This window comes from Gopherus evgoodei, chromosome 1, assembly GCF_007399415.2.
Source record: "Gopherus evgoodei ecotype Sinaloan lineage chromosome 1, rGopEvg1_v1.p, whole genome shotgun sequence".
Classification (NCBI taxonomy): domain Eukaryota; kingdom Metazoa; phylum Chordata; order Testudines; family Testudinidae; genus Gopherus; species Gopherus evgoodei.
In genome coordinates this window covers 11,612,621-11,637,715 of record NC_044322.1, presented here as the reverse complement: position 1 = coordinate 11,637,715, position 25,095 = coordinate 11,612,621, and the positions used below count along the sequence as shown (strand labels likewise).

Sequence of the window (25,095 nt, the reverse complement as noted above, 5' to 3'; positions counted from 1 at the left end):
TGTAGAAAGAATATTTTCTTCCTTTGGAGTAATTCATTCCAAATTGAGAAATCGTTTGGGACCTGAAAAAGCAGGAAAGCTTGTTTTTCTTTTCCAGATTATGAACAAACAGGAAAATGAAGATGAAGACGACTGAGTTAGTTGCAGAAGCCAATATTTTACGGTGCCACAAGTACTTCTGTTCTTTTTGCGGATACAGACTAACACGGCTGCTACTCTGAAACTGATATTTTAAGTTTCTCATGTTGATCTGGCTGACATAGTTGATTTAATTTTTTAAAAAATATTTCATTTAACTATTTTAGTTAAAAACAATCTTAACAAAAACAGAGCTGATTTTTAAAATCTTGAATGTTTAAATTCAAAAAGTCATATGCTTGTTTTGTTAAAATATTATATGTTTGCTGTTGAAGAAAAAAATCCAGAATACATAACGTTGTTTTAGTTAAATAAAAGAATTTAAATGTCTGTATGGTGATGTTTTCCTCCTAATACAGCACAGCAAGAAAATCCTCCAAATATTAATGATTAACTTGTTGAATTGGAGATAGTTCACTTCCCAATGACCTCATAAATATCTGCTTCAATTATCTTTGGTAAATGAAATAACCAAACAATCATTCATTTTCCAATATAGCTGTAAAACTAATTTGAAAAGTTTTCAAAATAAGTCACTTTAAAAATGTATAATGTGTACCTTCTAAAAATGAAACCTACATCAATCTCTAAGTTGTGAAGAATACGTATTAAGGTTAGGACAACCAACAAGAATGCACTTTTATGTAGAAATCTATGATTAAATCGAGTCTTTCTGACTAGTAATTTAAATCAAATCCACCCTACCACCGGCCAGGCCTATGAGTCAGCAGGACATGTAGAGACATGCCTCTGGACAGGGGACTATCCACAATGACTCCAAGATCTCTTTCCTGAGTAGCTGTAGCTAAATTAGCTCCATCATATTGTATATATAGTTGGGGTTATTTTTTCCAATGTGCAATACTTTACAGTATTACTGTACACTATTACTTTAGAGTATTTGCTAGTATTGATTTGGTTATGTGGCTGGCCCTTTGGTGATCAGAAAAACATTTTGTATAGTGAAGAGAGTTTTAAATAACTTCTCACTTTACTCGACCTACTTGCTGATTGAGAGCCAGAGACTGGAATGCAATAAAGGGGTGTGTGTGATTTCTGTTTTTCAGCTTCTTGATTACCAATGTGGGGGATCCAGAGCACAATTTGTGACTCATTGGTGGTTACTACTGTAGTTAGATTCACCAGTTTTGGGAGAATCTGCTCTCCTTTTTGCAGCTTGCCCCAACCTTGGCATTTTCACTGTGGGCTACCCTTGACACTTCGGGTCACAACTGCATTTAATGTTTTTATTAAATAAAATTACCTTAAATGTGCTGGATACATCAGAGAAAAAAGTATCGGGGGTAGCCGTGTTAGTCTGTATCCACAAAAAAAACAAGGAGTCCGGTGGCACCTTAAAGACTAACAGATTTATTTGGGCATAAGCTCTCATGGGTAAAAAACCTCACTTCTTTGTGCATCTGAAGTAGTGAGGTTTTTTACCCATGAGAGCTTATGCCCAAATAAACCTGTTAGTCTTTAAGGTGCCACCAGAATTCCTGTTGTTTTTATCAGAGAAAAAAAAGTTTATCATAACACATTAGGCATTTAAAACTAACTGATTTATTAAACAAAGGAAGTATTACCCCTAGCTAGTAAACTGAACTGATTATTTCTGACCACCATGTCCTTCAAGGTTTTAGAACTAGTAAATTTCATCCTCTTGCCCCTACCTTTTATTCATAGAATGGAAAAGTAAACAAACTTTCTTTCTTTCTCAACTCCCAATAAGTTTCTTAACTCTGAATGAACTAGTCATTGAACTGAACTAGTAGAATACAATTAAATTAAGAAGACGCTACTGCTGTGAAAAGCTGACTTCCTACTTCAGCTAACTCTGGTTCCAGGTGCTTAGCTAGTGGCTGCAATTCTGTGGTCTGCCTTTCTTTAAACCTTAGCAGCAAACGTGTACTTCTTAATATTATTTTTGATATTTAACTTAAATGATTTTAATAGATATAATAAGCTTAGACCTTAACATAGGTTGTCAATTTCAAATAGATTTTTTAAAAATAAACCTGAAATTAATTTTTAAAAAAATGTGATTTTTTTTAAATCATCAATTTTTATCCACCCTGAGACCCACTGATATATTAACCTGGATGAGCCATCTTGCTACACAAGTTTTATGCACTAACTTCATGGGAGTTGACCAGCATAAAGTGTTGTAAACAGGGTGGAGAATCAGGCATATTATTATGAGATTTTTGAGCTGAAAGTCAGTTAGTAAGCCTATAAGAGACCAGCTGGGTCATCCTTTGGGCGAGACATAAAACTGACATTCTTAGGCATTAAAGATCCAGTGGTAGTTTTACATAAAAGAAGGGGACAAATTCTGCCCCATGTAATTACATTCTGCCTTGCTAAATTCATCTTTGAATTTCAGCTGGATACAGTAATATTCATAGAATTGTAGAAGATTAGGGTTGGAAGAGACCTCAGGAGGTCATCTAGTCCCACCCCCTGCTCAAAGCAGGACCAGCACCAACTAAATTATCCCAGCCAGGGCTTTGTCAAGCCGGGCCTTAAAAACCTCTAAGGATGGAGATTCCACCACCTCCCGATGTAACCCATTCCATTGCTTCACCACCTTCCTAGTGAAATAGCATTTCCTAATATCCAACCTAGACCGCCTCCACTCAGGACTGGCTTTAGCAAGTGCGGAGCCCGATTCACGGGGCTTGTACTCACCAGGCGGCGCTCCAAGTCTTCGGCGACACTTCGGATTGCTGCACTCCGGCTGGGGGAGCGGAGCTGCAGGGCTTGCCGCGCTCCAGTCCGGGGATTGGGGCTGCATGCTTAGAACTGTCTGCCCAGCACTCCAGCCGGGGGAGTGGGGCCGCGGGACTTGCCGCGCTCGGGTCAGGGGAGCAGGGCCATGGGACTTGCTGTGCTCGGGACAGAGCTCCGGCCAGGAGAGCGGGGCCACGGTTCTTGATGTGTTCGGGACAGAGCTCTGGCTGGGGGAGGGGGGCCGCGGCACTTGCCGTGCTCGGGCTGGGGGAGCAGGGCCACAGGACTTGCCGTGCTCGGGCCGAGGGAGCAGGGCTGCGAGACTTGCTGCGCTCAGGCCAGCGTTCCAGCCAGGGGAGCGGCATTGCTGGGCTCTGGCCAGGGTAGTGGGGCTGCTGGGCTCCGGCTGGGGTAGTGGGGCCACGTGGCTTGCCGTGCTCTGGCTGGGTGCAGGGCCCGATTCAGAGGAATCGGGGGAATCGACCTAAAGCCGGCCCTGTCCTCACTGCAGCTTGAGACTACTGCTCCTTGTTCTGTCATCTGCCACCACTGAGAACAGCCGAGCTCCATCCTCTTTGGAACACCCCTTCACGTAGTTGGAGGCTGCTATTAAATCCCCCCTCATTCTTCTCTTCTACAAACTAAACAACCCAGTTCCCTCAGCCTCTCCTCGTAAGTCATGTGCTCCAGCCCCTTGATCATTTTCGTTGCCCTCCACTGGACTCTTTCCAATTTCTCCACATCCTTTCCGTAGTGGGGGGCCCAAAACTGGCCGCAATACTCCAGATGTGGCCTCACCAGTGCCGAATACAGGGGAATAATCACTTCCCTCAATCTGCTGGCAATGCTCCTACTAATGCAGCCCAATATGCTGTTTGCCTTCTTGGCAATGGGAGCACACTGCTGACTCATATCCAGCTTCTCATCCACTGTAATTCCCAAGTCCTTTTCTGCAGAACTGCTGCTTAGCCAGACAGTCACTAGTCTGTAGCAGTGCATGGGATTCTTCCATCCTAAATGCAGGACTCTGCACTTGTCCTTGTTGAACCTCATCAGATTTCTTTTGGCCTAATCCTCCAATTTGTCTAGGTCACTCTGGACCCCATCCCTACCCTCCAGCATATCTACCTCTCCCCCAGCTTAGTATCATTTGCGAACTTGCTAAGGGTGTAATCCATCCCATCATCCAGATCACTAATAAAGATGTTGAACAAAACCAGCCCCAGGACTGACCCCTGGGGCACTCCACTTGAAACCGGCTGCCAACTAGACATTGAGCCATTGATCACTATCTGTTGAGCCCAACGATCTAGCCAGCTTTCTATCCACTTCACTTCCCATCCTAAACTTCTGTATAGAGATGACAGGCACTGTTAAACAGTTGTATGCCAAACAATAGCTGCATTTCAAGTGGGGAGGCCTGGCAAAATAATACCTATATAGCCCTTATGTATTTCACAGGGTGCTAGGCTTAATTCATCCAGGCTTGCAAAACTCTTTGAGATCCTTGGATGAAAGGCCCTACTGAAGTGCTAACTACTGTGGTGAACTGGCTACTGTGTATGTGTTTTACTGCCCTCTGCTGCATTATATGAGAATGGCTCTTGTGCAGCATAAGCCCTATGCTGCAAAGAGCTGGTGGAGATTTTCTTTTAGTGACAGATGTGTGCAGCTTTAGGAACAGGAGTCTCTGAGTGCCATGAAGTTCCAAAATGCCAGGATGGGCAGCACACTAATCATTGTAAAGATCCTGGTGGTCAGAGATTTGTTATATCATTATTATCATCCATTCTAACGTTCAGCATTTTGCAGGACCTCACCCTACATTAGGCCCACTAGTGTTTTAGCTAACCTGTCCTCAGATCTCTGCAGTGATGGTGCCATGAGCCCTTGATACTGTGACTCCCTTGGAGTCTAGCCCATTGCTTTACAGTTCTTGGCGTTATGAACTTTGTTCTAACATCTAGTTGAAACTTTTTCTTTCATCCACATGGGTGTGATAACATTAAATAAAGTTCAGATCCACTAGCATTTCATCCTCTCACTCCCTGGATATGTCCTCTCAGTTCAATCCCCATACAATACATAATATTCTGCATTTACCCACCTTTTCATCAAGGACCATTATAAATGTTGATGGATTTAGCCTCCCAAAACCCCCATGAGAGATTATTATCCCATTTTACAGGTAGAAAACTGAAGCACAAAAGTGACTTGCCGAAGGTCTCATAGAAAATCAGTGGCTGAGCAGGGAATATAAAACAGAATATGCTCTAACCACTTGACTATGCTTTCCTGGCATAGTCTCTCACATCACCCAGATAGACTAATTTTCCTTTGATTCCCAAGTCATGATTTGCTTCCCATCCAAGCAAGACAGTGACACCAATCAAACTGCTCTGATTGGCTGCTGTGCCCAGCCCCCCCTTGGGTCGCTGGATTCTGCCTTAATTTGCCCTGACCTTCACACCGACATGCCTTCTGTTATCGTCCTTGGAGAATGTAAATAATTCCCCTCTGTCTTGCTTGTTGTTTCTTTAAGGTATTTATAGATTAAACATCTCTCCTCTCCCTTAAAATTTCTGTCTTCCTTTATTTGTATAAGTCTGTATAAAAGATGTAGATGCCTCCAATGTTTTGGCTGAGAGGAGACACACCTGTAAACTGTGCCTTCATAACAATGACATATGTCATTCACTTTAGACCCAGATTGACCTCCACCTTACATAATCTCTGGGGGTCTCTCTCACAATAGAAGTTAGACATGCACACTGAGACTATAGCCAACTTTATAAAGACTACAGAAAAGAAGATCTATATCATGTTACTCCTATAATAAAACATAAAACAACAGATTAATATTTGATACATCTCTTTAGCTTCAGCCCTGGCAAGGTGGTAGATCTGATGGTCTATTTGGCCTTTTCTATCTCTCACAATGGACTCTACAAAGGCTCCGAATGTTTACATACAAATCATCGTACATCCCTAAATTTGTAAAGCATTTTGAGATCCTTCATAAACTGGCATACTAGTTACTTGCCAAAGCTTGCTTTTATTTCTCCAGCAAAACTCCTATCAAAGTCAAGGAGAGTTCAGCCTGAGTATAGATTGGATCTGGACCAATACTGCTGTTGTTACAGAGATCATTAGGGGGTACTTGTCACATTCTGTATTAGAGAGACCAGTGTCACCCCACAGAATGGGAATATCACCCATCCCTCTCTCTCTCCCCCTCAGAATCCCCTTTCTCTCAACGGATGCAAGACAACCTTTTTCGCTCCCAAGCTTTGTCCTGATGAAAACCTTTGCCCAAGTTAGCCACCCATTTCAAGCAGGATGCTGCCTTGCATACTGCCAGTGCCATGCAATGCAATCATTAGAAAAAACACACAGACGCTCGCTCACCCTTCCAACGCCACAGACGAAATATTTCTCAGCATCCTTATTACCCCACCCTCTGCAATCCTGCCTGCCATGCAAATAAATACCTTACTGCACTGCAAACAATCCGCAAAGAAGGGGAGGCGGCGGCGGCTGCTACTGCAGTAACAGCAGAATCCACGGTGCCAGGGCTGCTCCTGCTGCTGTTGCAACCAGGACTTACACCCAAGCGCAGCCTCTGGCGCTGCTGGAGCTGTTCAGAGGCAATAATAACAGCCTGCGTCTCCTTTAACACCAGCTGGTGATTTGCAGGCTCTGCCCCGGCGCCTGCTGGGAGTTGTATTTCTCGTCTCCAGTGGCCTGGCTAAAGACCGCGAGCCCTGAGAACTACAAGTCCCAGGGAGGGGTGCGGGGCTGCCAGATCCTGCCTTCCACCCTTCTCCCCGTGCCGTGCCGACCCTCGCTGGGTTTGTCCCGTTTCCCCCCGCCCGCTCCTGGGACAGGGGCCAGCGGACCGCAGGGGAGAAGGTGGGTGCTGCAGCCTCCCCGCGGGCTGCGCTGCAGGGGTGTCCCCGAGGAGGGGGATGCTTGGGGGGCTGGTGAGTCACGGTGCCCCGGGGCCAGCCCTGGGCTCTGGGGGGGCCCTCCCGGAACGACTCCCGCCCCCGCTGGGGAGGACGGTCTGGCGCTGCAGCCTGCTGAAGAAGGCTCCCAGGACTGACGGAGCGCTCCAGGTCCACAGGCCGGTGCTGTGCATTGTTGGAGACTAGCCCTTGGGATCACCGCAGCCCCGAACCAGCCTTCGCTCCCCCCAGGTGAGTGTCCTCACCCCCACCCCTTGCAGAAGGGGAAACTGAGGTGCGGAGCGGTGGAGTGACTCGCCCAGGGCCCCAGTGTGGCAGAGCTGGGAGTCGAGCCTGACTCCCAGCCCCTTGTGCTAACAAGCGGACAGCGTTGCTGCTGGGTAATAGTAGCAGTTTGTAATGTGGGAAGGAAGCATTAAGGCACTAGGGACCCCTAATTCTGCTAGTGCTTTGGGGTCCTTATACACATCCCCTTCTCAGTGACTAACCCGGATGGACTGAAATGGTGATTGGGGTTCGTTAGCAATAGCTGCTTCCATATACCAAGCTGTGGACCAGATTCTCCACCCACACCAGTTTTACCCAGTGTAACGCTATTTGAATTACTCTTAGTTTACACGAGTCTGAGGAGAATCACACCCTACATACAGGGCTCAGTTTGCTTAGTACTGGACTGTGCCCACCTTTGGTGGTTAATAACATATAGGTATAGGCAGATAGATGTTGTCCATGTATAGCACCACGTGCACTTTTTAAGCTTTTGGTAAGGTTTAGTTTCTGATGACAACTGGCAGGTTAGCTTTGTTTTTTTGTTGAGTCGTGTTAACACACAGCTACAGCTCTCTGTCTCTCTCTAACTGCATTCATTGTGTCAGTGATAATCTTATCTATGATGGCAGGGCTGCCTTTGGAAATGATTGGGATAGGCAGGAACTAGGTAACCACTCAATTAGTAGGTGTACAAACTTAATATGGCTACCTACACCCCTTCCCAGCAATTCAGCACAGGAGATAATATAGTATCCCATTGTAGCTACCCCAAGGATTTTAAATGGGTGGAATGCAGTTCCCCATGGGAAATTTGGCCAGGGCTTTGAAGAGCATGTGAAATGCTTTACTGAGAGTATAATTAAATTGATGCGGGGAGGGGGTTGCTTTAGCTTCTTGAATATACCGAGGGTTTCAATTTGGCAGTTGGCTGCTTCCTCCCTAAATATATGACTTTAAAAACCAAATGGAATGGTCCCCCGAGCCCATTTCTGAGACTTTCTGAGGGGGTGGGGGACATCAGAGCTGTGAGTTACACTCAGCTTTTGCCCTGATCCTCAGATCACTTCACAACTGGTTCTTTTCTCTCTCCTTCCTGATCTCTTCTCCCTGCCCTCCTCCCAACACCCTCAGCAATTGCTGAGCTTCATTTCTTTGTCCTCCATATAGTGATTATTTCACTCGTCTGCCTCAGTTTGACCCATTATTTTACCTCTGTCATCCTCCTGCACCCAAGTGGGCTCCAACTCTGTCTTCCTCTCCTTTGTCCCCCATCCAGGGCAACCCTCTGCTTGATTTCAGTATCCACAATCTTTATCCCTTTACATTTAGCTCTAACTCTAAGCAATAAGTGCCAACACTGTGGCCAGAACTGAGCGCTGCTGGTGACCTCCTATGATGCTTTAAAGCAGTTTTCTATGCACTTCTTTGGCACTGGATGATGCTGAGCCACTCCTCAGTGTTAAACTGATGATTGAGGAATGGTGCCAAGCTGACTGCTAAAGGAAAGGAAATTGGGGAATGTGATGAAATGAACATTCATGCTTATGTTGCTTGTGTGTCTGTTTTGCAGAGAAATTTCTCCATGTCTACTTAGGGAAAGGGCCTTCCAAGATGAGGCCCTGAGAATACCCACCATATTTTCCTCTAAGCTCCCCAGTCTGCTAGACCAGTGATCCCAACCTTTTCCAAATTGTGATGCCATGAAACACCAAAAAAGAATTTGAGGACATCCTTTTCGTCTGGCCATAAAGAAAAGGAGGATGGTCATGACCAGCCCTGGACCTGCTGGGAGCTTCTGACCAACGCTTCCCCTCTCTACCCCCCTCCCACCCCACCCAACCCCACCCGGTCAAGATCCAGGGTGAGCAACGAAAGAAGTGAGGGCCCTGCATTAGTGACTGCCTCGAAAATTCCACTTGCACAAAATCAGACCTGTAGCAAAGACAGGCCATGTGCAGGTTTAACAAAGCAGTTAACCACCAGGGCCCTCCGTCTTTCAAGTTAGATAGCTCTTGGTGGAAACAGTGCTTGTATTGTCCCGCACCACTGGAGCGGGAAAGCATGAGTCTTCTACAATGGGCTCGATCAAACTAAGCCCACGCCAATATATACGGCAAAGCCTGCACTTCACAACTCGAGGCAGATATGAGTGAATGGCCCAACTATAGTTGCCTGCCAGCCCCATTAAGCTATTCTCTACAGATGCTGTTTTAAATCCTTCCATAAAACCTACCTCTGCTGTGATACCCACAGATCATTGCCAGCATTGATCTTAGGGACCGAGATGGTCTTTTCGGGCATTTGTCTGATGTGCGCCTAGCACAATGGGGCCCTGATCCTTCACTGGGGATTCTAGGGATTGCTAGTAATAATACTGTCTTGAATTGAGACCGGGAACAAAACCCACTGATGGACACAGTCATGGTGAGTGCTCAGCAGCAGGGAGTCTGAATGGCAGGATAGACTGACCAACCAGATCTGGATATCAAAGCAGGGGGCTGTTGATCATAGCAACTAGGTATTTTGTAAGTATGGGAATTTTTACCTGAATTTGAAATAGAGTATTGCATGATCTCAGTTCTGATGCACAGTTTTAGACCCCTGTTGGCAAGTGACATTTTAATTAATGAATGCTGAAGCAACAAAATAAAGCATATAAGACCAAGTGAGAGCAATGCATTCTAAAAATGAGAAACGTTGGCCCATAGCCCAAAACAAAACAAGCGTAATGCCTCTAAGGATTGCCTTTGAACAATCGCAGCAGCCCTAACATTTCATTTTAATGTACTCTGGAGAATGAGACCAGAGCCTAATAATTGGAACAGCCATGTTTTCTTATAAAACCACCATATTTAAAGTCTTAGCTGCCACTGCAGAATTATTCCCTGTAATACATTTTCTAGCTTTTTTGTCTATTCTTTAAAATGACCCAGGAGCAGGGGTGAAAGTAACTTAAAGGACTTACTGGTATTCCGGAGTCCTTAGGATAGGGCAGGGCCTCTACCGAAAGAGGTGGGGCCTTTAAATACCTGGGGGCTTTAAATCAAGATTTAAAGGGCTCAGGGCTGGGGCTGTGGTAGCAGCAGCTGGGAGCCCCAGGCCCTTTAAATCGCCCCCGGAGCTACCAGCTGCAGAGGCGGCTAGGAGCCCCAGGGTTGATTTAAAGGGCCTGGGGCTCCAGCTGCTACTACCACAGTGGAGCCCTGGGCACTTTAAATCAGCATCAGAGGGGGCCCGGGCCTGTGGCAGAGCTTTAAAGGACCTGGGGCTCCGCTGCAGTAGTGGCAGCCGAGAGCCCCTGGCCCTTTAAATCACAGCCAGAGCCCCGTGGCCGCTACCCCAGGGCTCCAGCAGCAGGGCTCGGGTGGCCATTTAAAGGGCCCCAGAGGGTAGCAGTAGTGGGAGCCCTGAGCCCTTTAAATCGCCACTCGAGCCGAGCTGCCAGAGCCCCGGGGTAGCAGCGGCAGCCAGGGGCTCCGGCAACTATTTTAAGGGCTGGGGCAGTAGTGGCTGCCGCAGCCCCGCCACCACTACCCCAGGGCTCCGTGGACGATTTAAAGGGCTCAGGGCGGTAGCTGTGGCAGGCACCCTGGGCCCTTTATATCGCCACTCAAGCCCTGCCGCTTCCTCCAGCCACTGCTGGGAGCCTCAGGCCCTTTAAATTGCTGCCAGGGGAAACCGATCCACTCGGTATGGCACACAGGTTCTTGTCAGTATGCCATACCTGGGCGTATTGGCTTACTTTCACCTCTGCCCAGGAGACTGGGATTCCACCTCTTGGGCATTATTCCAAAGGCTAATAGATTTTAGTCTGGATGTTCATCCTGATACGTAGCATAAATGTTCCATTTCTTACTTTCTTTTTATAACTCCATTGTGCCACCCTAAATAATTCATCTCCCTTGCTGGTGTATACATCCTTTGCAGACTGTCTGGTACCCAGAGATTTCTCTTAAGCTACCCATATTTAGTGCTCTTAACTTTTCATTATAATCCAATCCCACCAGTTCACAGATGCCTGTTATTTGACTGCTCTGAATTTCTTCCATTTTTGTTAAACTCCTCCTGATGATAAGCTGCCCACAGCCTGTTACTTCTCTGTTCTACGAGACAATGCCTCTGCAGCCCAAAATGCTGGTGGTCTTTTTTCCCCTCTTCCATAGCACACGGTAGATTCATGTCTAATGTTGTTATCACCCCTTTTGTGTCTCTCAGCATGACTGCTTTTCACAGGTCTCTCTCCCAGTGAATACTCGTATTTGTCCTCAGAGGTACTGACTTGCATTTTTTCCCAGACTGAAACCTCACTTTGTTACTTTCTAATCTGTTTGGTTGCCTCTCTCCCTAGTATTTGCAACTCCTCCCTATCTGGTATCATGCAGATTTCATTCACATTCTCTAGACGCATTTCTCCAAAACATCAGTGAAGATATTCAACAGGACCAGACTTATATTTTGTGGTGTCTGACTAGGCGCCTTCTCTGAGTTGATAATGTGCTGTTTTACTATTGTCCTTTGCTGGTCCTTTACCTAGTTTTAATCCATATGACTGTTTCTACCAAAGCTAATTTGAATGAATTTTGAGTCAGATTTTGTGGTCCACTGTATAAAATGCTTTACCAGAATCCAACGAGATCACATGTACCACTTTCACTTCCTGCATTAAGGTGCAATCTGACCCAGGCAAGAAGGCCCTTGTGCCAGTGAGTTGTCCTACTGAATTCAGGGAGACTTTGGCTGCATTGATGAGACTGATAGTTGACTCTGGCCATAGATTGCTTTTCTTGCTAGAATTAGGCTCCAATAATGCAGTCAGATTTGTCTGGCAGTATATACTTTTTGTAAACCCATCCTACACGCAATCACTTTAAATCATTTTGATTTGCTGTCTGCCAGTATCTTGAGGGTTGAACATGGTATAGTGTGGTGGCCATCCTATCAGTACATTGTTAAAATTGTCCTGCAAGAAAATCCCATTGGGGAGATTGATGCATGTACCATTGATCCTACATAAAGCTTTTCCCCATTGCGGCTGGCAACAGCAGAATAAAACTGATGTAATACTAGGCGGTTTTACTCTGTTACTCCTGCTGGATAGTGTCGTATAAGAGCAGTGGGGTGATCCAGCTACAGAGCAATCTGAGTTACGCAGCTGGGAGAGAAGAGGTGAGCTAAGGTGTATCTTCCACTGGCCCAGCAACCTGCTGTTTCCTAAGCAGTAGAATGAAATTCATCAGTGTCGCATCAGTTTCACTCTGGTCCTCTTAGTGATGATGTGATCCAAGGGTAGAGAGGAGAAGTGGGATGCAGAGAAGGGGGGAGATGGGAGGATATAAAGATATGGGGAGCAGAGAGACAGAAGGGTAGGCGATGAGGATCAAGGAGCTGGCATGGGATGTGAGACTTGTACAGAGTGGGGCTGGCCTGGTGTTCTATGACTTCCATAATCAGGGCCAAGCTTGTTCCTGGTGCCAATAAGGACTGTGACCACTACAAGGGCTGGGGAAAGGAAGAGATGGGCCTTTTTGCAACTACCTCAGGCCAATTGCATGAGCAGCAGAGGGAGTTCCACCATACATGTCAAACCCGCCTTGACCAAGAGAGGGTCACATGATCTTTGGAAGTGGGAAAAGAGATGGGATGGGGCAGAGGAAGGGAGGAAAGGACAACTGACAGAAATACAAAGGATATTTTGGGTAAAAGTGGAAAAAAAACACAAAAGGAGTGGGAAGAAACTCCAACACAGAAAAGACTGAGGAAAAATGATGAAACAGCTTAATTTTAGGGGAAAGATGGGATCAAGGAGTCTGTCCCCATGCAAGTACAGGACTTAGGCCTTTGATGGAGAATGTATCAGGTATTAAACTGATACTGCACTGATTTTAGTCAAAGGAATCTGGGAAATAAACTCTTTCCTCTGCAACATTTGTAAACACTATTGCCAAGTCAAAAGCAATAGGACTGGAAGAAAACTCCATATCATCAAAACAGATAGAAAATGGCCTGAATGTCTCTAATAAGCTTTTCCCACAAACTGAGATTTTGATTTTGATTTGTTTTTGCTAAAGAAGGTCAATGTTCAGAAGAGTGCTGATAAAAACCCATCAAAGATGCTGTTTCGAAGCTCAGCAGAGCTAGCAGAACTGGAATGAGCTCCTATGGTTTTCTGTATTAGCAGATCATCCATACCATATGCCCTGACTCTGTTCAGCCAAGAGGCTGCAGGTCAGAATTACAGCTGACAACGAGCACCACAGATCCACTGCAAGTCTCACTCTGTTCTAAGAGAAGTGCTGCCTAGTGACTTGAGCTCAGGACTAGGAGTTGGGAGAGAAAGGTCTCTGCTACTGAAATGCTGCTTGTCCAAGATCACATGATTTAAACTTTCTCTGCCTCCCTGTCCAAATAGCATGTATGAAAAATCAGGACACTTTTTGCGAGGAGGGAGCGGGAAGGATATAGTGGCATATATAAGACACAGCCCCTAATATTGGGACATCTGGTCACCCAAAGTGAGGATATTGCTATTTAATATTGAGACATCTGATCACCCAAAGTGAGGCTAATGCTATTTACTTGCCTCCCAGGGGTTAGTTACTGATTGTACTGTGAAGTGCTTCGAGATCCTTGAATGGCAGGGGCTATAGAAGGGCTAAATATAAAGAAGTGAGATTCTGTACTGGTGTAATCCACTGTACAATGTGTGTTACGTATCCCCACTCCACCCTTTTGTCCCCCATCCACAGAGGATGGTGAGCCTGTCACAGCCCCTAGCTACCGAGCCTGGCTCTTTAGCTCAATCTATAGAGCAGGGGTTGGTAACCAAGGGCACGCGTACTGATTTTTAATGGCACGCTGCTGCCTGCTAGAGTCCTGAGGACGTGCAGCCAGTGAGGGGCAGAGTCCACGCCTCCCAAGAGAGGAACTGCCTCAGCTGCCTGCCCGTGGGCTCCCGCATCCCCCTTGCCTGGCAAGAAGCCCTGACCCTGACTCCCCTTACACACACACAGCCCCGTCCTGTTTCCCCCCTCACACACCCCCAACCCTCTGGTCTGAGCCCTGCAGCCCCACACACCCTCCAGGCCTGAGCCCTGTGCCCCAGGCCCTTGCCCCTGAACCCTGTATCCCCTTCATACACGCCCAGTCCTCTGCTTGACTCCTTCATCCTCCCCCACGACCCCAGCCCTGACTCTGGCACCCCCACACATACCCAGCCTCCCCTGACACCTGAACTCCCCTCCCATGCCCCCAGCCCTCTGCTCTGATGCTTGCACCCCCACATACCCAGGCCCCCCACACCCCATGTACCCCCCCATCCCCACCCCTCGCATCAAATTGGAGCTGCCCAGGTAAGTGCCCCACACCCAAACCTCCTGCCCCAACCCTGAGCCCCCTCCCTCATTCCAGCTCCTGGCCAGACCCTTCACCCCCAGCCCTGTGCTCAGTGCCCTCCCACCCTCAGCTCAGAGCAGAAAGAGGAAGAGAATGGGCCAGAACCAGGGAGAAGGTAGGTATCCAGTGTATGTGGGCAGGGCCGGAACCCCAGACCGGCAGCGAGCTGAGCGGGTCCAGCAAGCCGGGATCTCGGCTGGCAGGAGCCGGCAGATGGAACTCCTGAGCAGCAGTGAGCTGAGCCGCTCAGCCCACTGCCTATCTGGGGTCCCAGCCGCCGGCCCCGCATAGCCTGCCGCTAGTCTGGGGTTCTGGCTGCCGGACCCTTGCCAGCCAGGGTCCCTGCCGCAGGCCCCGTTCAGCCTGCTGCTGGCCTAGGTGAACAGAACCCCAGACCAGCAGTGGGCTGAGCGTGCCGGCAGCGTAAGATCAATATTTTAATGTAATTTTAAATGAAGCTTCTTAAACATTTTGAAAACCTCTTTTATTTTACAATACAACACTAGTTTAGTTTTATAGACTTGTAGAGAGAGACCTTCTAAAAAACATTAAAATGTATTACTGGCATGCGAAACCTTAAATTAAAGTGAATAAGTGAAGACTTGGCACAGACTTCTGAAAGGTTGCCGACTCCTGCTATAGAGACTCATGCTTTAGCTCTGGAGGTGTCAGGCTCCATCCCCAGTATGTCAGCCAAGACAGCTGTCGTCTCACTGCACCTCAGCAGGCACAGCACACATAGAGAAGAGGAGACAAAGGTGCTTTATTTTTATGTCTTAGTCAATCCAGAAATCTCTTTAAATGAATCCAGTGCTTGCAAAAATTATGATATCCTGGGATACCGACATGCTCTGTTTGGGATATAGCCGTTCTTCATCTGGACTTGGATGAAAGAGCAGGTTAGTTTCTCTTCCACTCAGACTTACAACAAAGGGGCCAGTTATGTGATGTCCATCGGAACTGGACTGAGACACCCTCCTCATCCCTCATATATAGGGTACCAAACAGCCTTTGTGTCAGTAAACATTGGTTGGATTTGAACCAGGACCTAGAGGCAAAAGGCTCTATATCCTATCACTAATCATTTGAACCAGCGACCTTTGCTTTGTAATTCTTGACACTCAGTGGTGCCAAAGTGAAGATTGTCCCACAAACTGAGTGAAAACATTACACTTTTCTCTCTTCAACTAGTCAGGACCAGCAAAGAGGGTGAGAAATGTGGTGGTATTACAAGGAATGGGCTTGCTCTCTGTGTTCCATGCAATAGGAAACAGGGATCTTGTTCTCTGATTAAACATTAAAAAAAACATTCATCTTGGGCAGATCTCTGGAATGTCACATTTCGTTCAGAACAATTTTTTACAGCCAGAGTATCAATTCTTGGAAAGACACAAAGCTGTCAATTGAACTACAGAACCAGGCCAGGCCACCCCTTTATATAATTTAACTCATCTCCTTACTCCACATAAGCAGAAAGCTGTAGATAGAATTCTTCAAGAGCAGTGGAATATGCTGACACTTCAGTGGAGAGCAGGCTTTAAGGTTGGGGAAAAAATAGTTTTATCCTAGGAACTAATATTTTATATATTTTTTCAGGAAACATCCCATTGTGGCTGCTAATGGGAATGTGACACAGGTACTGTGGGGTTTGTAGTTTAAAAAAAAATTGAATAATTGAAAAATTGTGAATTGTGTCCATCTATATGCAGGAGTCTTTCTTGCCCAACTTTATCAGATACATGTGGGGCTTGTACTAAAGCTCAAGACCTTCATCTCCGGCTATACACAGGCATCTAACCAATGATCTTCTATGCTAAGAGCTCCATAGGCTCAGAGAGCTGGTATGTGCCCAAGCAAATCTGATTCCTTCCATCCATTAATGGGTTAATGTACATCACCAGTTAATGGAATGTCAGGTATGAGGAGGAGGGCGATACTTGTGGTTTAGACAAAAGGCTGGGAATTGGATCTGGGCTTTTGCAGTGGCTTCCTCAGTGATCTTGGGTAAGTTGCTTAGATCAAAATGTAATGAGAGGTGTCTCCCTTATTGGGTGCTCAGCTTCAGATACCTAACACCTTATCTTGATCAGAGGTGCTGAATGCCGGCAGCTTCTGTTGAAGTAATGCATGCACAGTGGCTCTCCAAAACCAGGCTGAGTCTTGAGTTGAGCGTGCACACATTTTAAAATCGAGGCTTTAGTCGCTCTATGCCTCAGTTTCCTCCTCTGTAAAATTATCATCACAATCATCTGTCTCACAAGGGTATTGTGAGCCTTAACTTACAAATGTCTGCAGGTGCTTGGAGATCCTTTGGATGAAAGGAGAGACAAGCACAATTATTGTCTTTGGTATTAGCTAGTGGAGAATTGATTTTACAGTGTAAGATCAGCTAAGGGTTAATGTCTCTTTCACCTGAAGCACCTGACCAGAGGACCAATCAGGAAACCGGATTTTTTCAACTTTGGGGTGGAGGGAATTTTGTGTCTGAGGTTTTTGTTGTCTGTCTGCCTGCTTTCTCTGAGCTTTGGAGAAGTAGTTTCTGCTTTCTAATCTACTGTTTCTAAGTGTAAGGACAAAGAGATCAGATAGTAAGTTATATGGTTTCTTTTCTTTGGTATTTGCATGAATAAGTGCTGGAGTGCTTTGATTTGTATTCTTTTTGAATAAGGCTGTTTATTCAATATTCTTTTAAGCAATTGACCCTGTATTTTGTCACCTTAATACAGAGAGACCATTTGTATGTATTTTTTCTTTCTTTTTTATATAAAGCTTTCTTTTAAGACCTGTTGGAGTTTTCTTTTCTGGGAAATTTCAGGGAAATTGAGTCTGTACTCACCAGGGAATTGGTGGGAGGAAGAAATCAGGGGGAGATCTGTGTGTGTTGGATTTGCTAGCCTGATTTTGCATTCCCTCTGGGTGAAGAGGAAAGTGCTTTTGTTGCCAGGACTGGGAACGGAGAGGGGGAGTCACTCTGTTTGGATTCACAGAGCTTGTGTCTGTGTATCTCTCCAGGAGCACCTGGAGGGGGGAAGGGAAAAAGGATTATTTCCCTTTGTTGTGAGATTCAAGGGATTTGGGTCTTGGGGTCCCCAGGGAAGGTTTTTCAGGGGGACCAGAGTGCCCCAAAACACTCTAATTTTTTGGGTGGTGGCAGCAAGTACCAGGTCCAAGCTGGTAACTAAGCTTGGAGGTTTTCATGCTAACCCCCATATTTTGGACGCTAAGGTCCAAATCTGGGACTAAAGTTATGACAGAGCCTTAACTTACAAATGTCTGCAGGTGCTTGGAGATCCTTTGGATGAAAGGAGAGACAAGCACAATTATTGTCTTTGGTATTAGCTAGTGGAGAATTGATTTTACAGTGTAAGATCATGTTGTCACTATATCTATTAATGTGACTACAGAGCCAATAATGGTGGCAGAGTATCTCTCATTATTCCATAGTTAGTTACTGAAATGCCTGCCATTCAAAGTGTACTCTTCTGGGAGCAATTCGGCTGCTGCCTGTGGAATGACCACACATATTGCAGCATGAGCTTATAGAAGGCAGCTATCTTGTATCTCTGGATAGGAGGGGGAGCCATTGATTAGACTGGACTGTCAACATCTAGCTAGAAGGAACAACATGAAACTGAGGAAAAGAAAGAGTAGGTTGAGGACCAGCTCCTCAGCTGGTGAAAATCCATATATCCTCATTGACTGCAATGGAGCTACACTGAGTTACATTAGTTGGAGATGTGGCCCGGAATGTTTCTGAGTGGTGAAACCTGTTAGACTGGGGTAGTAGTGAACCTTGAAGAACTGAAGAGCCACTTAATTACTGAATGGAGCTGTCGATAACTGTATGTGTTTGGCAGCAAATATTCTGACTGTGCACTGCGACATTTGTGTGATTGGGACTTGTCATCGTCGCACACCTGTGTAACGTGGTGAAGACAACACAAAGCAGTGTTGGGATGTTCTGCTATGTTAACTTTTGTGGTTCCGGTAAGACCTTTGCACTCTAAATTGAGCACATGCAGGGAACACCAAAGAGATGCAAGCTTCCTGATCACTTATTTCTTATGCACCCCAAACTTCTGTGTGGCTCAGTGGAAGTTTTGTGTGCATGAGGGATATGGGATTGGGTGGACCCAGGATGAAATCCTGGACCTACTGAAATCAGTGGGGCTAGGATTTTACCCTTATTTTGGATGGAAAGTGATGGAAGCACCTCACTTAAGACCATTGTTAAAATGAACTGGACAAAGCCCTTCTGAATGTCTGTTGGGAGCCAGAACAAGATTGTCTTTCTCCCCCATGTGTCCAAGATGACCTCTAAAACTTTACCCATCTCTAACTTCTGTAGTTTTCATACTGATATAGACATAGAAATTGATATATATCCTTGGAGAATATCCTTGATTTACAAAGTGACTGTTCTGAACCCCTAAATGTGTTGTCTTGTTCCCCCCCCCCCAGTGTTGTTCCCAGCATCGTGACTTTTCCATCATGTCAGAACCTATAACCCTCAACGTTGGAGGAAAACTGTACACCACTTCCCTGTCTACCCTGACTAGTTTTCCAGACTCCATGCTGGGCGCCATGTTCAGTGGAAAGATGCCAACCAAGAGGGATAGCCAAGGCAACTGCTTCATTGACAGAGATGGCAAAGTGTTCCGCTACATCCTGAACTTCTTGAGAACTTCCCACCTGGACCTCCCTGAGGACTTCCAGGAAATGGGCTTGCTGCGACGGGAGGCAGATTTTTATCAGGTTCAGCCACTGATTGAAGCATTGCAAGAGAAGGAGGTGGAGCTCTCCAAAGCTGAGAAGAATGCCATGCTCAACATCACCTTGGATCAAAGGACACAGACAGTTCACTTCACTGTTCGGGAAGCGCCCCAGATCTACAGCCTGTCTTCCTCCAACATGGAAGTATTTAGTGCCCACATATTCAGCACGTCATCTCTGTTCTTGAAGCTCCTAGGTTCCAGACTTTACTATTGCTTCAATGGCAACCTGTCTTCAATATCCAGCTACCTGCAGGACCCCAACCACTTGACCTTGGATTGGGTCGCGACTGTGGAAGGCCTGCCAGAAGAGGAGTACACTAGACAGAACTTAAAGAGACTTTGGGTGGTCCCAGCTAATAAGCAAATTAATAGCTTCCAGGTATTTGTGGAAGAGGTGCTAAAAATAGCCATGAGTGATGGGTTTTGTGTGGATTCCTCCCACCCCTATGCCTCTGATTTCATGAATAATAAGATTATTCGACTAATTCGGTACAAGTAGGAATAGCCTGTTGTTATGGTATCAGGAAATACATAACCAAACAGTGTTTCATTTTAAGACCCACTTCAAGACACTGTAACAAACAGCCTAATACAAAATTATGTGATAATCTGTACTAAAAATCACTAACTGTGAGTTGATTTTCCTATACTGAATTTACTGATGTCCTTTCAGAATATGTCTGTATTCTAGGTGGATGGAACGTTGTCTATTGGCTTGAGCAGGGTCTAGGAATTAAGTTCTGAGCTCCATTTCTGCCTCCACCACTGACTCGCTGTGTGATTGTGGGCAGGTTACTTAGTTTCTCTCTGACTGTTTTCCCACTGGAAAACAGGGATAATATTTAACCTACTTCAAAAGAATGCTGTGAGGCTTAAATAATGAGGTTTACAGATCGCCTTGAGATCATCCAATGCAGCGTTACAGAGCTGCAGAGTCGTAGTAAGTGCAGTGGGTTTGATTCTCCACCACGTTGTACATTGTGTAGCCAATTGTACCTGGCCAGAGTGGATGTAGAATGCTACCAGGTCAGCAGGATAGAGGTTTCACACACACTTTACACAGGTATAAACGACCATGCAAGGAAGCGGAGAATCTGGCTTAGAGTGTTCAAACTGAAGTCCTCTTTTCCCTGTAATGAATCCTCAGTCCTGTTCTTCTATTAAACTAGCCATGTTTGCACTGGGGAGTTTGTATCGCAAATGACGAAGGATGCCATTGCAGACAGAATAATGCTGTCTATGTGGGTTTGTTTAAACATGCTTTGGATACACTTAAACCCTTACCAATTACGTTCTAATGCTTGAAAGGTAACTAGATTTGGCCTTTCTCATAAGGCTATGTGTGTCTGGAGGATACTGTTGAAAACATTTTTTGTTCTGGAGACAATTAACGGATAGAGAATGTCAGCCCCAAATGTCTTCTAAATAGTTTGAACCACATCTACCCAAGCCCCACACCTTTTCTTTGGGCACATGATCCCCAGGGCAGATGGGTAAGAAGCATTAAGGGCTGAACGAAACATAGTTTGCCTTTTGGAATACAAACAACCCCTTCTGTTAGATTATGCATGATATGTTTTCTAACTACTTTTCTTCAGTAAAGACCAAGGGCCTGATTCTCATTTGCCTTGCACTTTGTGCATTTGTTTACACCAGTGCCAAGTGCATGTTGTAAAAGACTACCCAGTCAGAATGGAAGGATTTTACGCCCACTGTGCTTGGGTGTAAATGATTACACAAGGGGCTGGGAAATGGAGAACCAGCACAGTAGAAATGGTGGAAGGGGTGGAAATGGCCAAGCACTTTAACTAAGGCCTTGTGTACACCAGAGGTTCTCAACCTTTTTCTTTCAGAAGTACTCCGCTCCTGTAACATGCTATTAAAAGCTCCATGGCTCATGTGTTCCACAATAACTGGTTTTCTGCATATAAAAGCCAGGGCCAGCGTTGGGGGGTAGGAAGCAGGTCCATTGCCTGGGGCTCCCATGAAGCTCCATTGCTCAGGCTTCAGCCCCGGGTGGCGTGGCTCTGGGACTTGGACTTCGGCCCCATGTGATGGGGCTTCGCCAGGGGTCGGCAGCCTTTGGCATGCGGCTCATCAGGGTAATTTGTTGGCAGACCGCGAGACATTTTGTTTATGTTGACATCCACGGGAAGCAGCAGGCAACTGGGATGTGTCTTTCTGAACAAGGCTGTCACACTCAAGTACTGACTACACTGGCAAACCTCTGGATATCACCCACCAGCTGTCATCTGTAATGAGACAGAAGGGAGAATACAGTGGTCTGTAAGGCATCCAATAACTAGCATCTATACCTGCATTTTTACTGTCTCCAGAAGCTTTTAAATCAGGTCTGAGTTTCTACAAAATTTAGCCTTATCCTAGTCCTTGCTTCCTAAAGGAGTATGGTGCAGTACTGAACCAGTTTATATGTAACCATTGCATAGGAGTTGTATTTTGTTACTATTGTTAAAATGTATAAGACCTGTGCAACTTTACCACCCCAAGCTGCAATGGCTGTAGATGGTAGAAACCCAGATACTGCAGCAAGTGGTGTTAGACATCAAGCCACCAACACCACTCCCTCTGAATCAGTGCTGTACCAATGCAGCTGTGTGATATGGGAGTCACCATGCTGTTGGAGGAGATGCCTTTTTGGATTAAATGTAAAATTGAGGTCCTGACCCTTTACAGCCATTAAAAATCATCTGGAAACTTTCATAAGATTGAGGATTTTAATCCTGATCTCCTGGCCAAGATCCAACATGAAAAATTATGTTCTTCCCATTTAAAATCCCCTTGCCGTTTCAAATGGATCAAGTAGCATTCTTCCCTCCCTGTCCGAAATTGCTGTGCGGTGTTAAACAACTGCCATATTCCACACCAGAGGTAGCTGCATGGCAGTGGTGAAGCAAAGTGATTCCTGTGTGAATCTAGCTTCTACAACGAGTTTATAGTTAAACTGGATGCTAACGTGTTATACGGTACTAATCATTTTACATCCTCTGAGTAGTCTGACCTGCAAGAGCTCAGAAGCAGCCTGTTCTAACCAAATCTGTGCCATAAAGCAAATAAAATTATCTTGGAAGTAGTGCTTATAAAGCTTCTGGGGAGGTTTTTTATCCTACCCTCTAACCACAGAATTTCAGTTATACCTGCTATGCAGACACCATTTTCATGTCAGGAGAAAAGGAATATTAATCTGTAATAATTTATTTTTCTGTACATTTTTAGTTCAACATGCCTTGAAAGGTGTAACTCTACAGCAGTCATTGGAGCCCTGCTCATTTACACCAGCTCAAACTCGCCCAATATTTCCAACTTCTATTTCATTAAAAGAAACAAACACTTCAAATTCATATTACCGTAATTCCCTAGTTAGCAGGAAGAACGAGACAGGTACCAGTAACGTTACTGCAGAGATACCTACCAGCGAAGGGAACTAGAAAAGCTGGGAACACCAAGCCACTACCGCTATAACATAGTGGGATTGCAGAGAAATGGCGAGACCCAGGTTTGATGAAGAAATGTAGGGCTTTATTTCATTCTAATCACACCACAGCCTTTAATGCAGAAGTTTTCAAATTGTGGGGTGTATCCCCCTGGGGGGCATGGAGGAACGTTCAGTGGGACTTGGGCCAGCACTGGTGGGGGATCGAGGAGGAAGTGCCACCTCCACCCCCTAACTCATCCCAGCCAGCCTGTGGGTCAGCATCAACATCTGCATACCCAGTGCTGGCTCTGCCCCTGAGACCATCGCATGCACCTTTCTCCACACCAAGGAGGGAGGGGCCTGTAGTGAGGTGGGGGTGCAACCAAAAACTGTAACTCAAAGTGGGGGCTCAGCCCAAAACGTTTGAAAACTGCTGCTTTTATGTCTTGCAGTCTCTCTCGTGGCTGTACGTACACATTGAAAAGGAGTGCTATGTTGTGCTTTGTCCATAAGAAGCTGCAGAGAGGAAGCATATTTATAGAACAGAACCCTCTTCCCCCTCTGAGAGGAAGGGTTTAGATATGTTACAAGACTGCTCCTGCCTGATCTTGCAGATGATTCTATAAAACGTCAATCCTGAAGTGTCCAGGTGTTCATCTGTGTAAACTCTTCAGGAGAGAGCTGTTATTTGAGAAAGGAATGAAAGTCTGGAGTTATAGTCTTATCTTTGATGTCACTCCCTTTGTGGGCTTGGGCAATTAACAGACTTTCTCTACCTCAGTTTCCCTATCTGTAAAATGGAGGGGAAAGTACTTACGGCCTCAAATGTATTATGAGGCTTAATTAATGTTTGTGAAACATATAAGTGTTACAAATGCTGAGTATTAGACACTAATAAATCAGTGTGGTGTCTTCTTCTGTGATAGGATCTAATTAAAGGGAGTTGTATGTGAGAAAATCTCTTTAATGCAAATGCTGCATCTGAGAAAGATTAGATGGGCATTGAGCTGGTAAGGCTAGAGACCCCAGTCATTAGGAATGAGATGAGAATACTGTCACTGTGCCTTAGTGGGTCACAACTGACAATACCATATTCAGGACACGCTGCTTGGAAAAAGGGCAGACACTCCAAATCTGGTGGTTATTCTTCCATGATATATACCAAACCAGCAACAAAAGTAAACTTCTGTCTCACCACACTGGCTAACAAGAAGTCAGAAATGCAGCCTTCTTAGGTATTCCAGTCCTGGATTCAACACCTGGACCCTAAATTTAATGATGAATGGTTATTTAAAACTAATTTAATCAAATAAAAGGGTTCTTCTCATCCCAGAGGACTAGCCACATACCCAGGTCAATATATAACTCAGATTTTACCCAATAATCATACTTACAATCAATTCTTATTAACTAAACTAAGATTTATTTAAAAAGTAAAGAAAGAGTATTGGTTAAAAGATCAGTATACATACAGACATGAGTACCATTCTGAGATCAGTTTTATAGTAGAGATGGTGAGCTTTGTAGTTGTTGCAAAGAGATAATTCAGAATTAGTCCATAGGTTATAGTCCAATGTCATATTCAGGGTGATCCAGGTGGGACTGGAAATCTCGGTTTAATGAATAAAGGCCTGTTCAGAGACTCCCCACATACAAGTTCCATCCACAGTAGAGGGGGTTACACTGATTTTTAACTATATCAGTACTATTCCTCTCACTATCCCTGATATGGATACAGTTATACCAATGAAGCTTATTCCTATAAATTGAGGGAAATAAGCTATACTGGTATAAGGCTATTTTGTACTGGTATCACTGTGCCTACTAGGCATTGTGTTGATTTGATTAAAAAAAAACAAATCACACTCCAATTGAAAAAGTTAAATTGGTACAAAAACTGTAGCCCATGAATTCAGAGCCTGGAACACTTGAGCGTGGTTCCCTACTGCTATATACTAGTGTCACTGACATCTAGGCAAAGTGGATGTAAAATGCTGCCCGCTCATACAGGAGAGGTTTACACTTGCTTTTCTTAAGGGCTGTGAACATTTGTGCACCCTGTGTGTTATAGTTAGGTTGACCTAAATCCCAGTGTAGATGCAGCCAGGTCCAATGGCAGAATTCTTCCATCAACCTAGCTACTGCGTCTTGGAGATGTGGATTGACTACATCGATGGAAAAATCCACTCCATCAACGTAGGAAGGATCTACACCATAACTACACCATAACTGAGCCGCTGTAGTACAGACATCACCTTAATCTCTCTATGCCTCAATTCCTCCATTGGCAAAATAAGTCTCAATCATACTTCAATAAAGTGCTGAGACCTCCACCAAAGGGAGACCATTAGGAAATAACAGGGTAGAAAAACACCAGAGAGGGTAG

General features: G+C 45.3%; 2 protein-coding genes across 7 annotated transcripts in view; one reads left to right on the top strand and one right to left on the bottom strand.

The window, feature by feature from the left end:
• USP35 (ubiquitin specific peptidase 35) overlaps positions 1–6,618 on the bottom strand; it is a 57,874-nt gene extending 51,256 nt beyond the window's left edge. The window contains exon 1 of the mRNA XM_030558180.1: positions 6,363–6,618. The gene's annotated coding sequence lies outside the window, so the exon portion shown is untranslated. The remainder of the gene's footprint in view (positions 1–6,362) is intronic.
• A 14-nt stretch (positions 6,619–6,632) lies between these two features.
• On the top strand, positions 6,633–20,038 carry KCTD21 (potassium channel tetramerization domain containing 21). 6 transcript variants are annotated; one of them, XM_030558213.1, is made up of 3 exons: positions 6,633–7,070; positions 16,098–16,137; positions 18,963–20,038. In XM_030558213.1, the coding sequence occupies exon 3, from the start codon at positions 18,993–18,995 to the stop codon at positions 19,773–19,775; it is 783 nt and encodes a 260-aa protein (XP_030414073.1). In that variant the 5' UTR covers positions 6,633–7,070; positions 16,098–16,137; positions 18,963–18,992; the 3' UTR covers positions 19,776–20,038. The 6 variants fall into 6 exon arrangements, with proteins under 6 accessions (XP_030414073.1, XP_030414098.1, XP_030414080.1 ...); XM_030558249.1 differs by having other exon boundaries at positions 6,974–7,070; positions 18,975–20,038; XM_030558238.1 differs by lacking the exon at positions 16,098–16,137 and having other exon boundaries at positions 6,633–6,783.
• Positions 20,039–25,095: the final 5,057 nt, after the last annotated feature.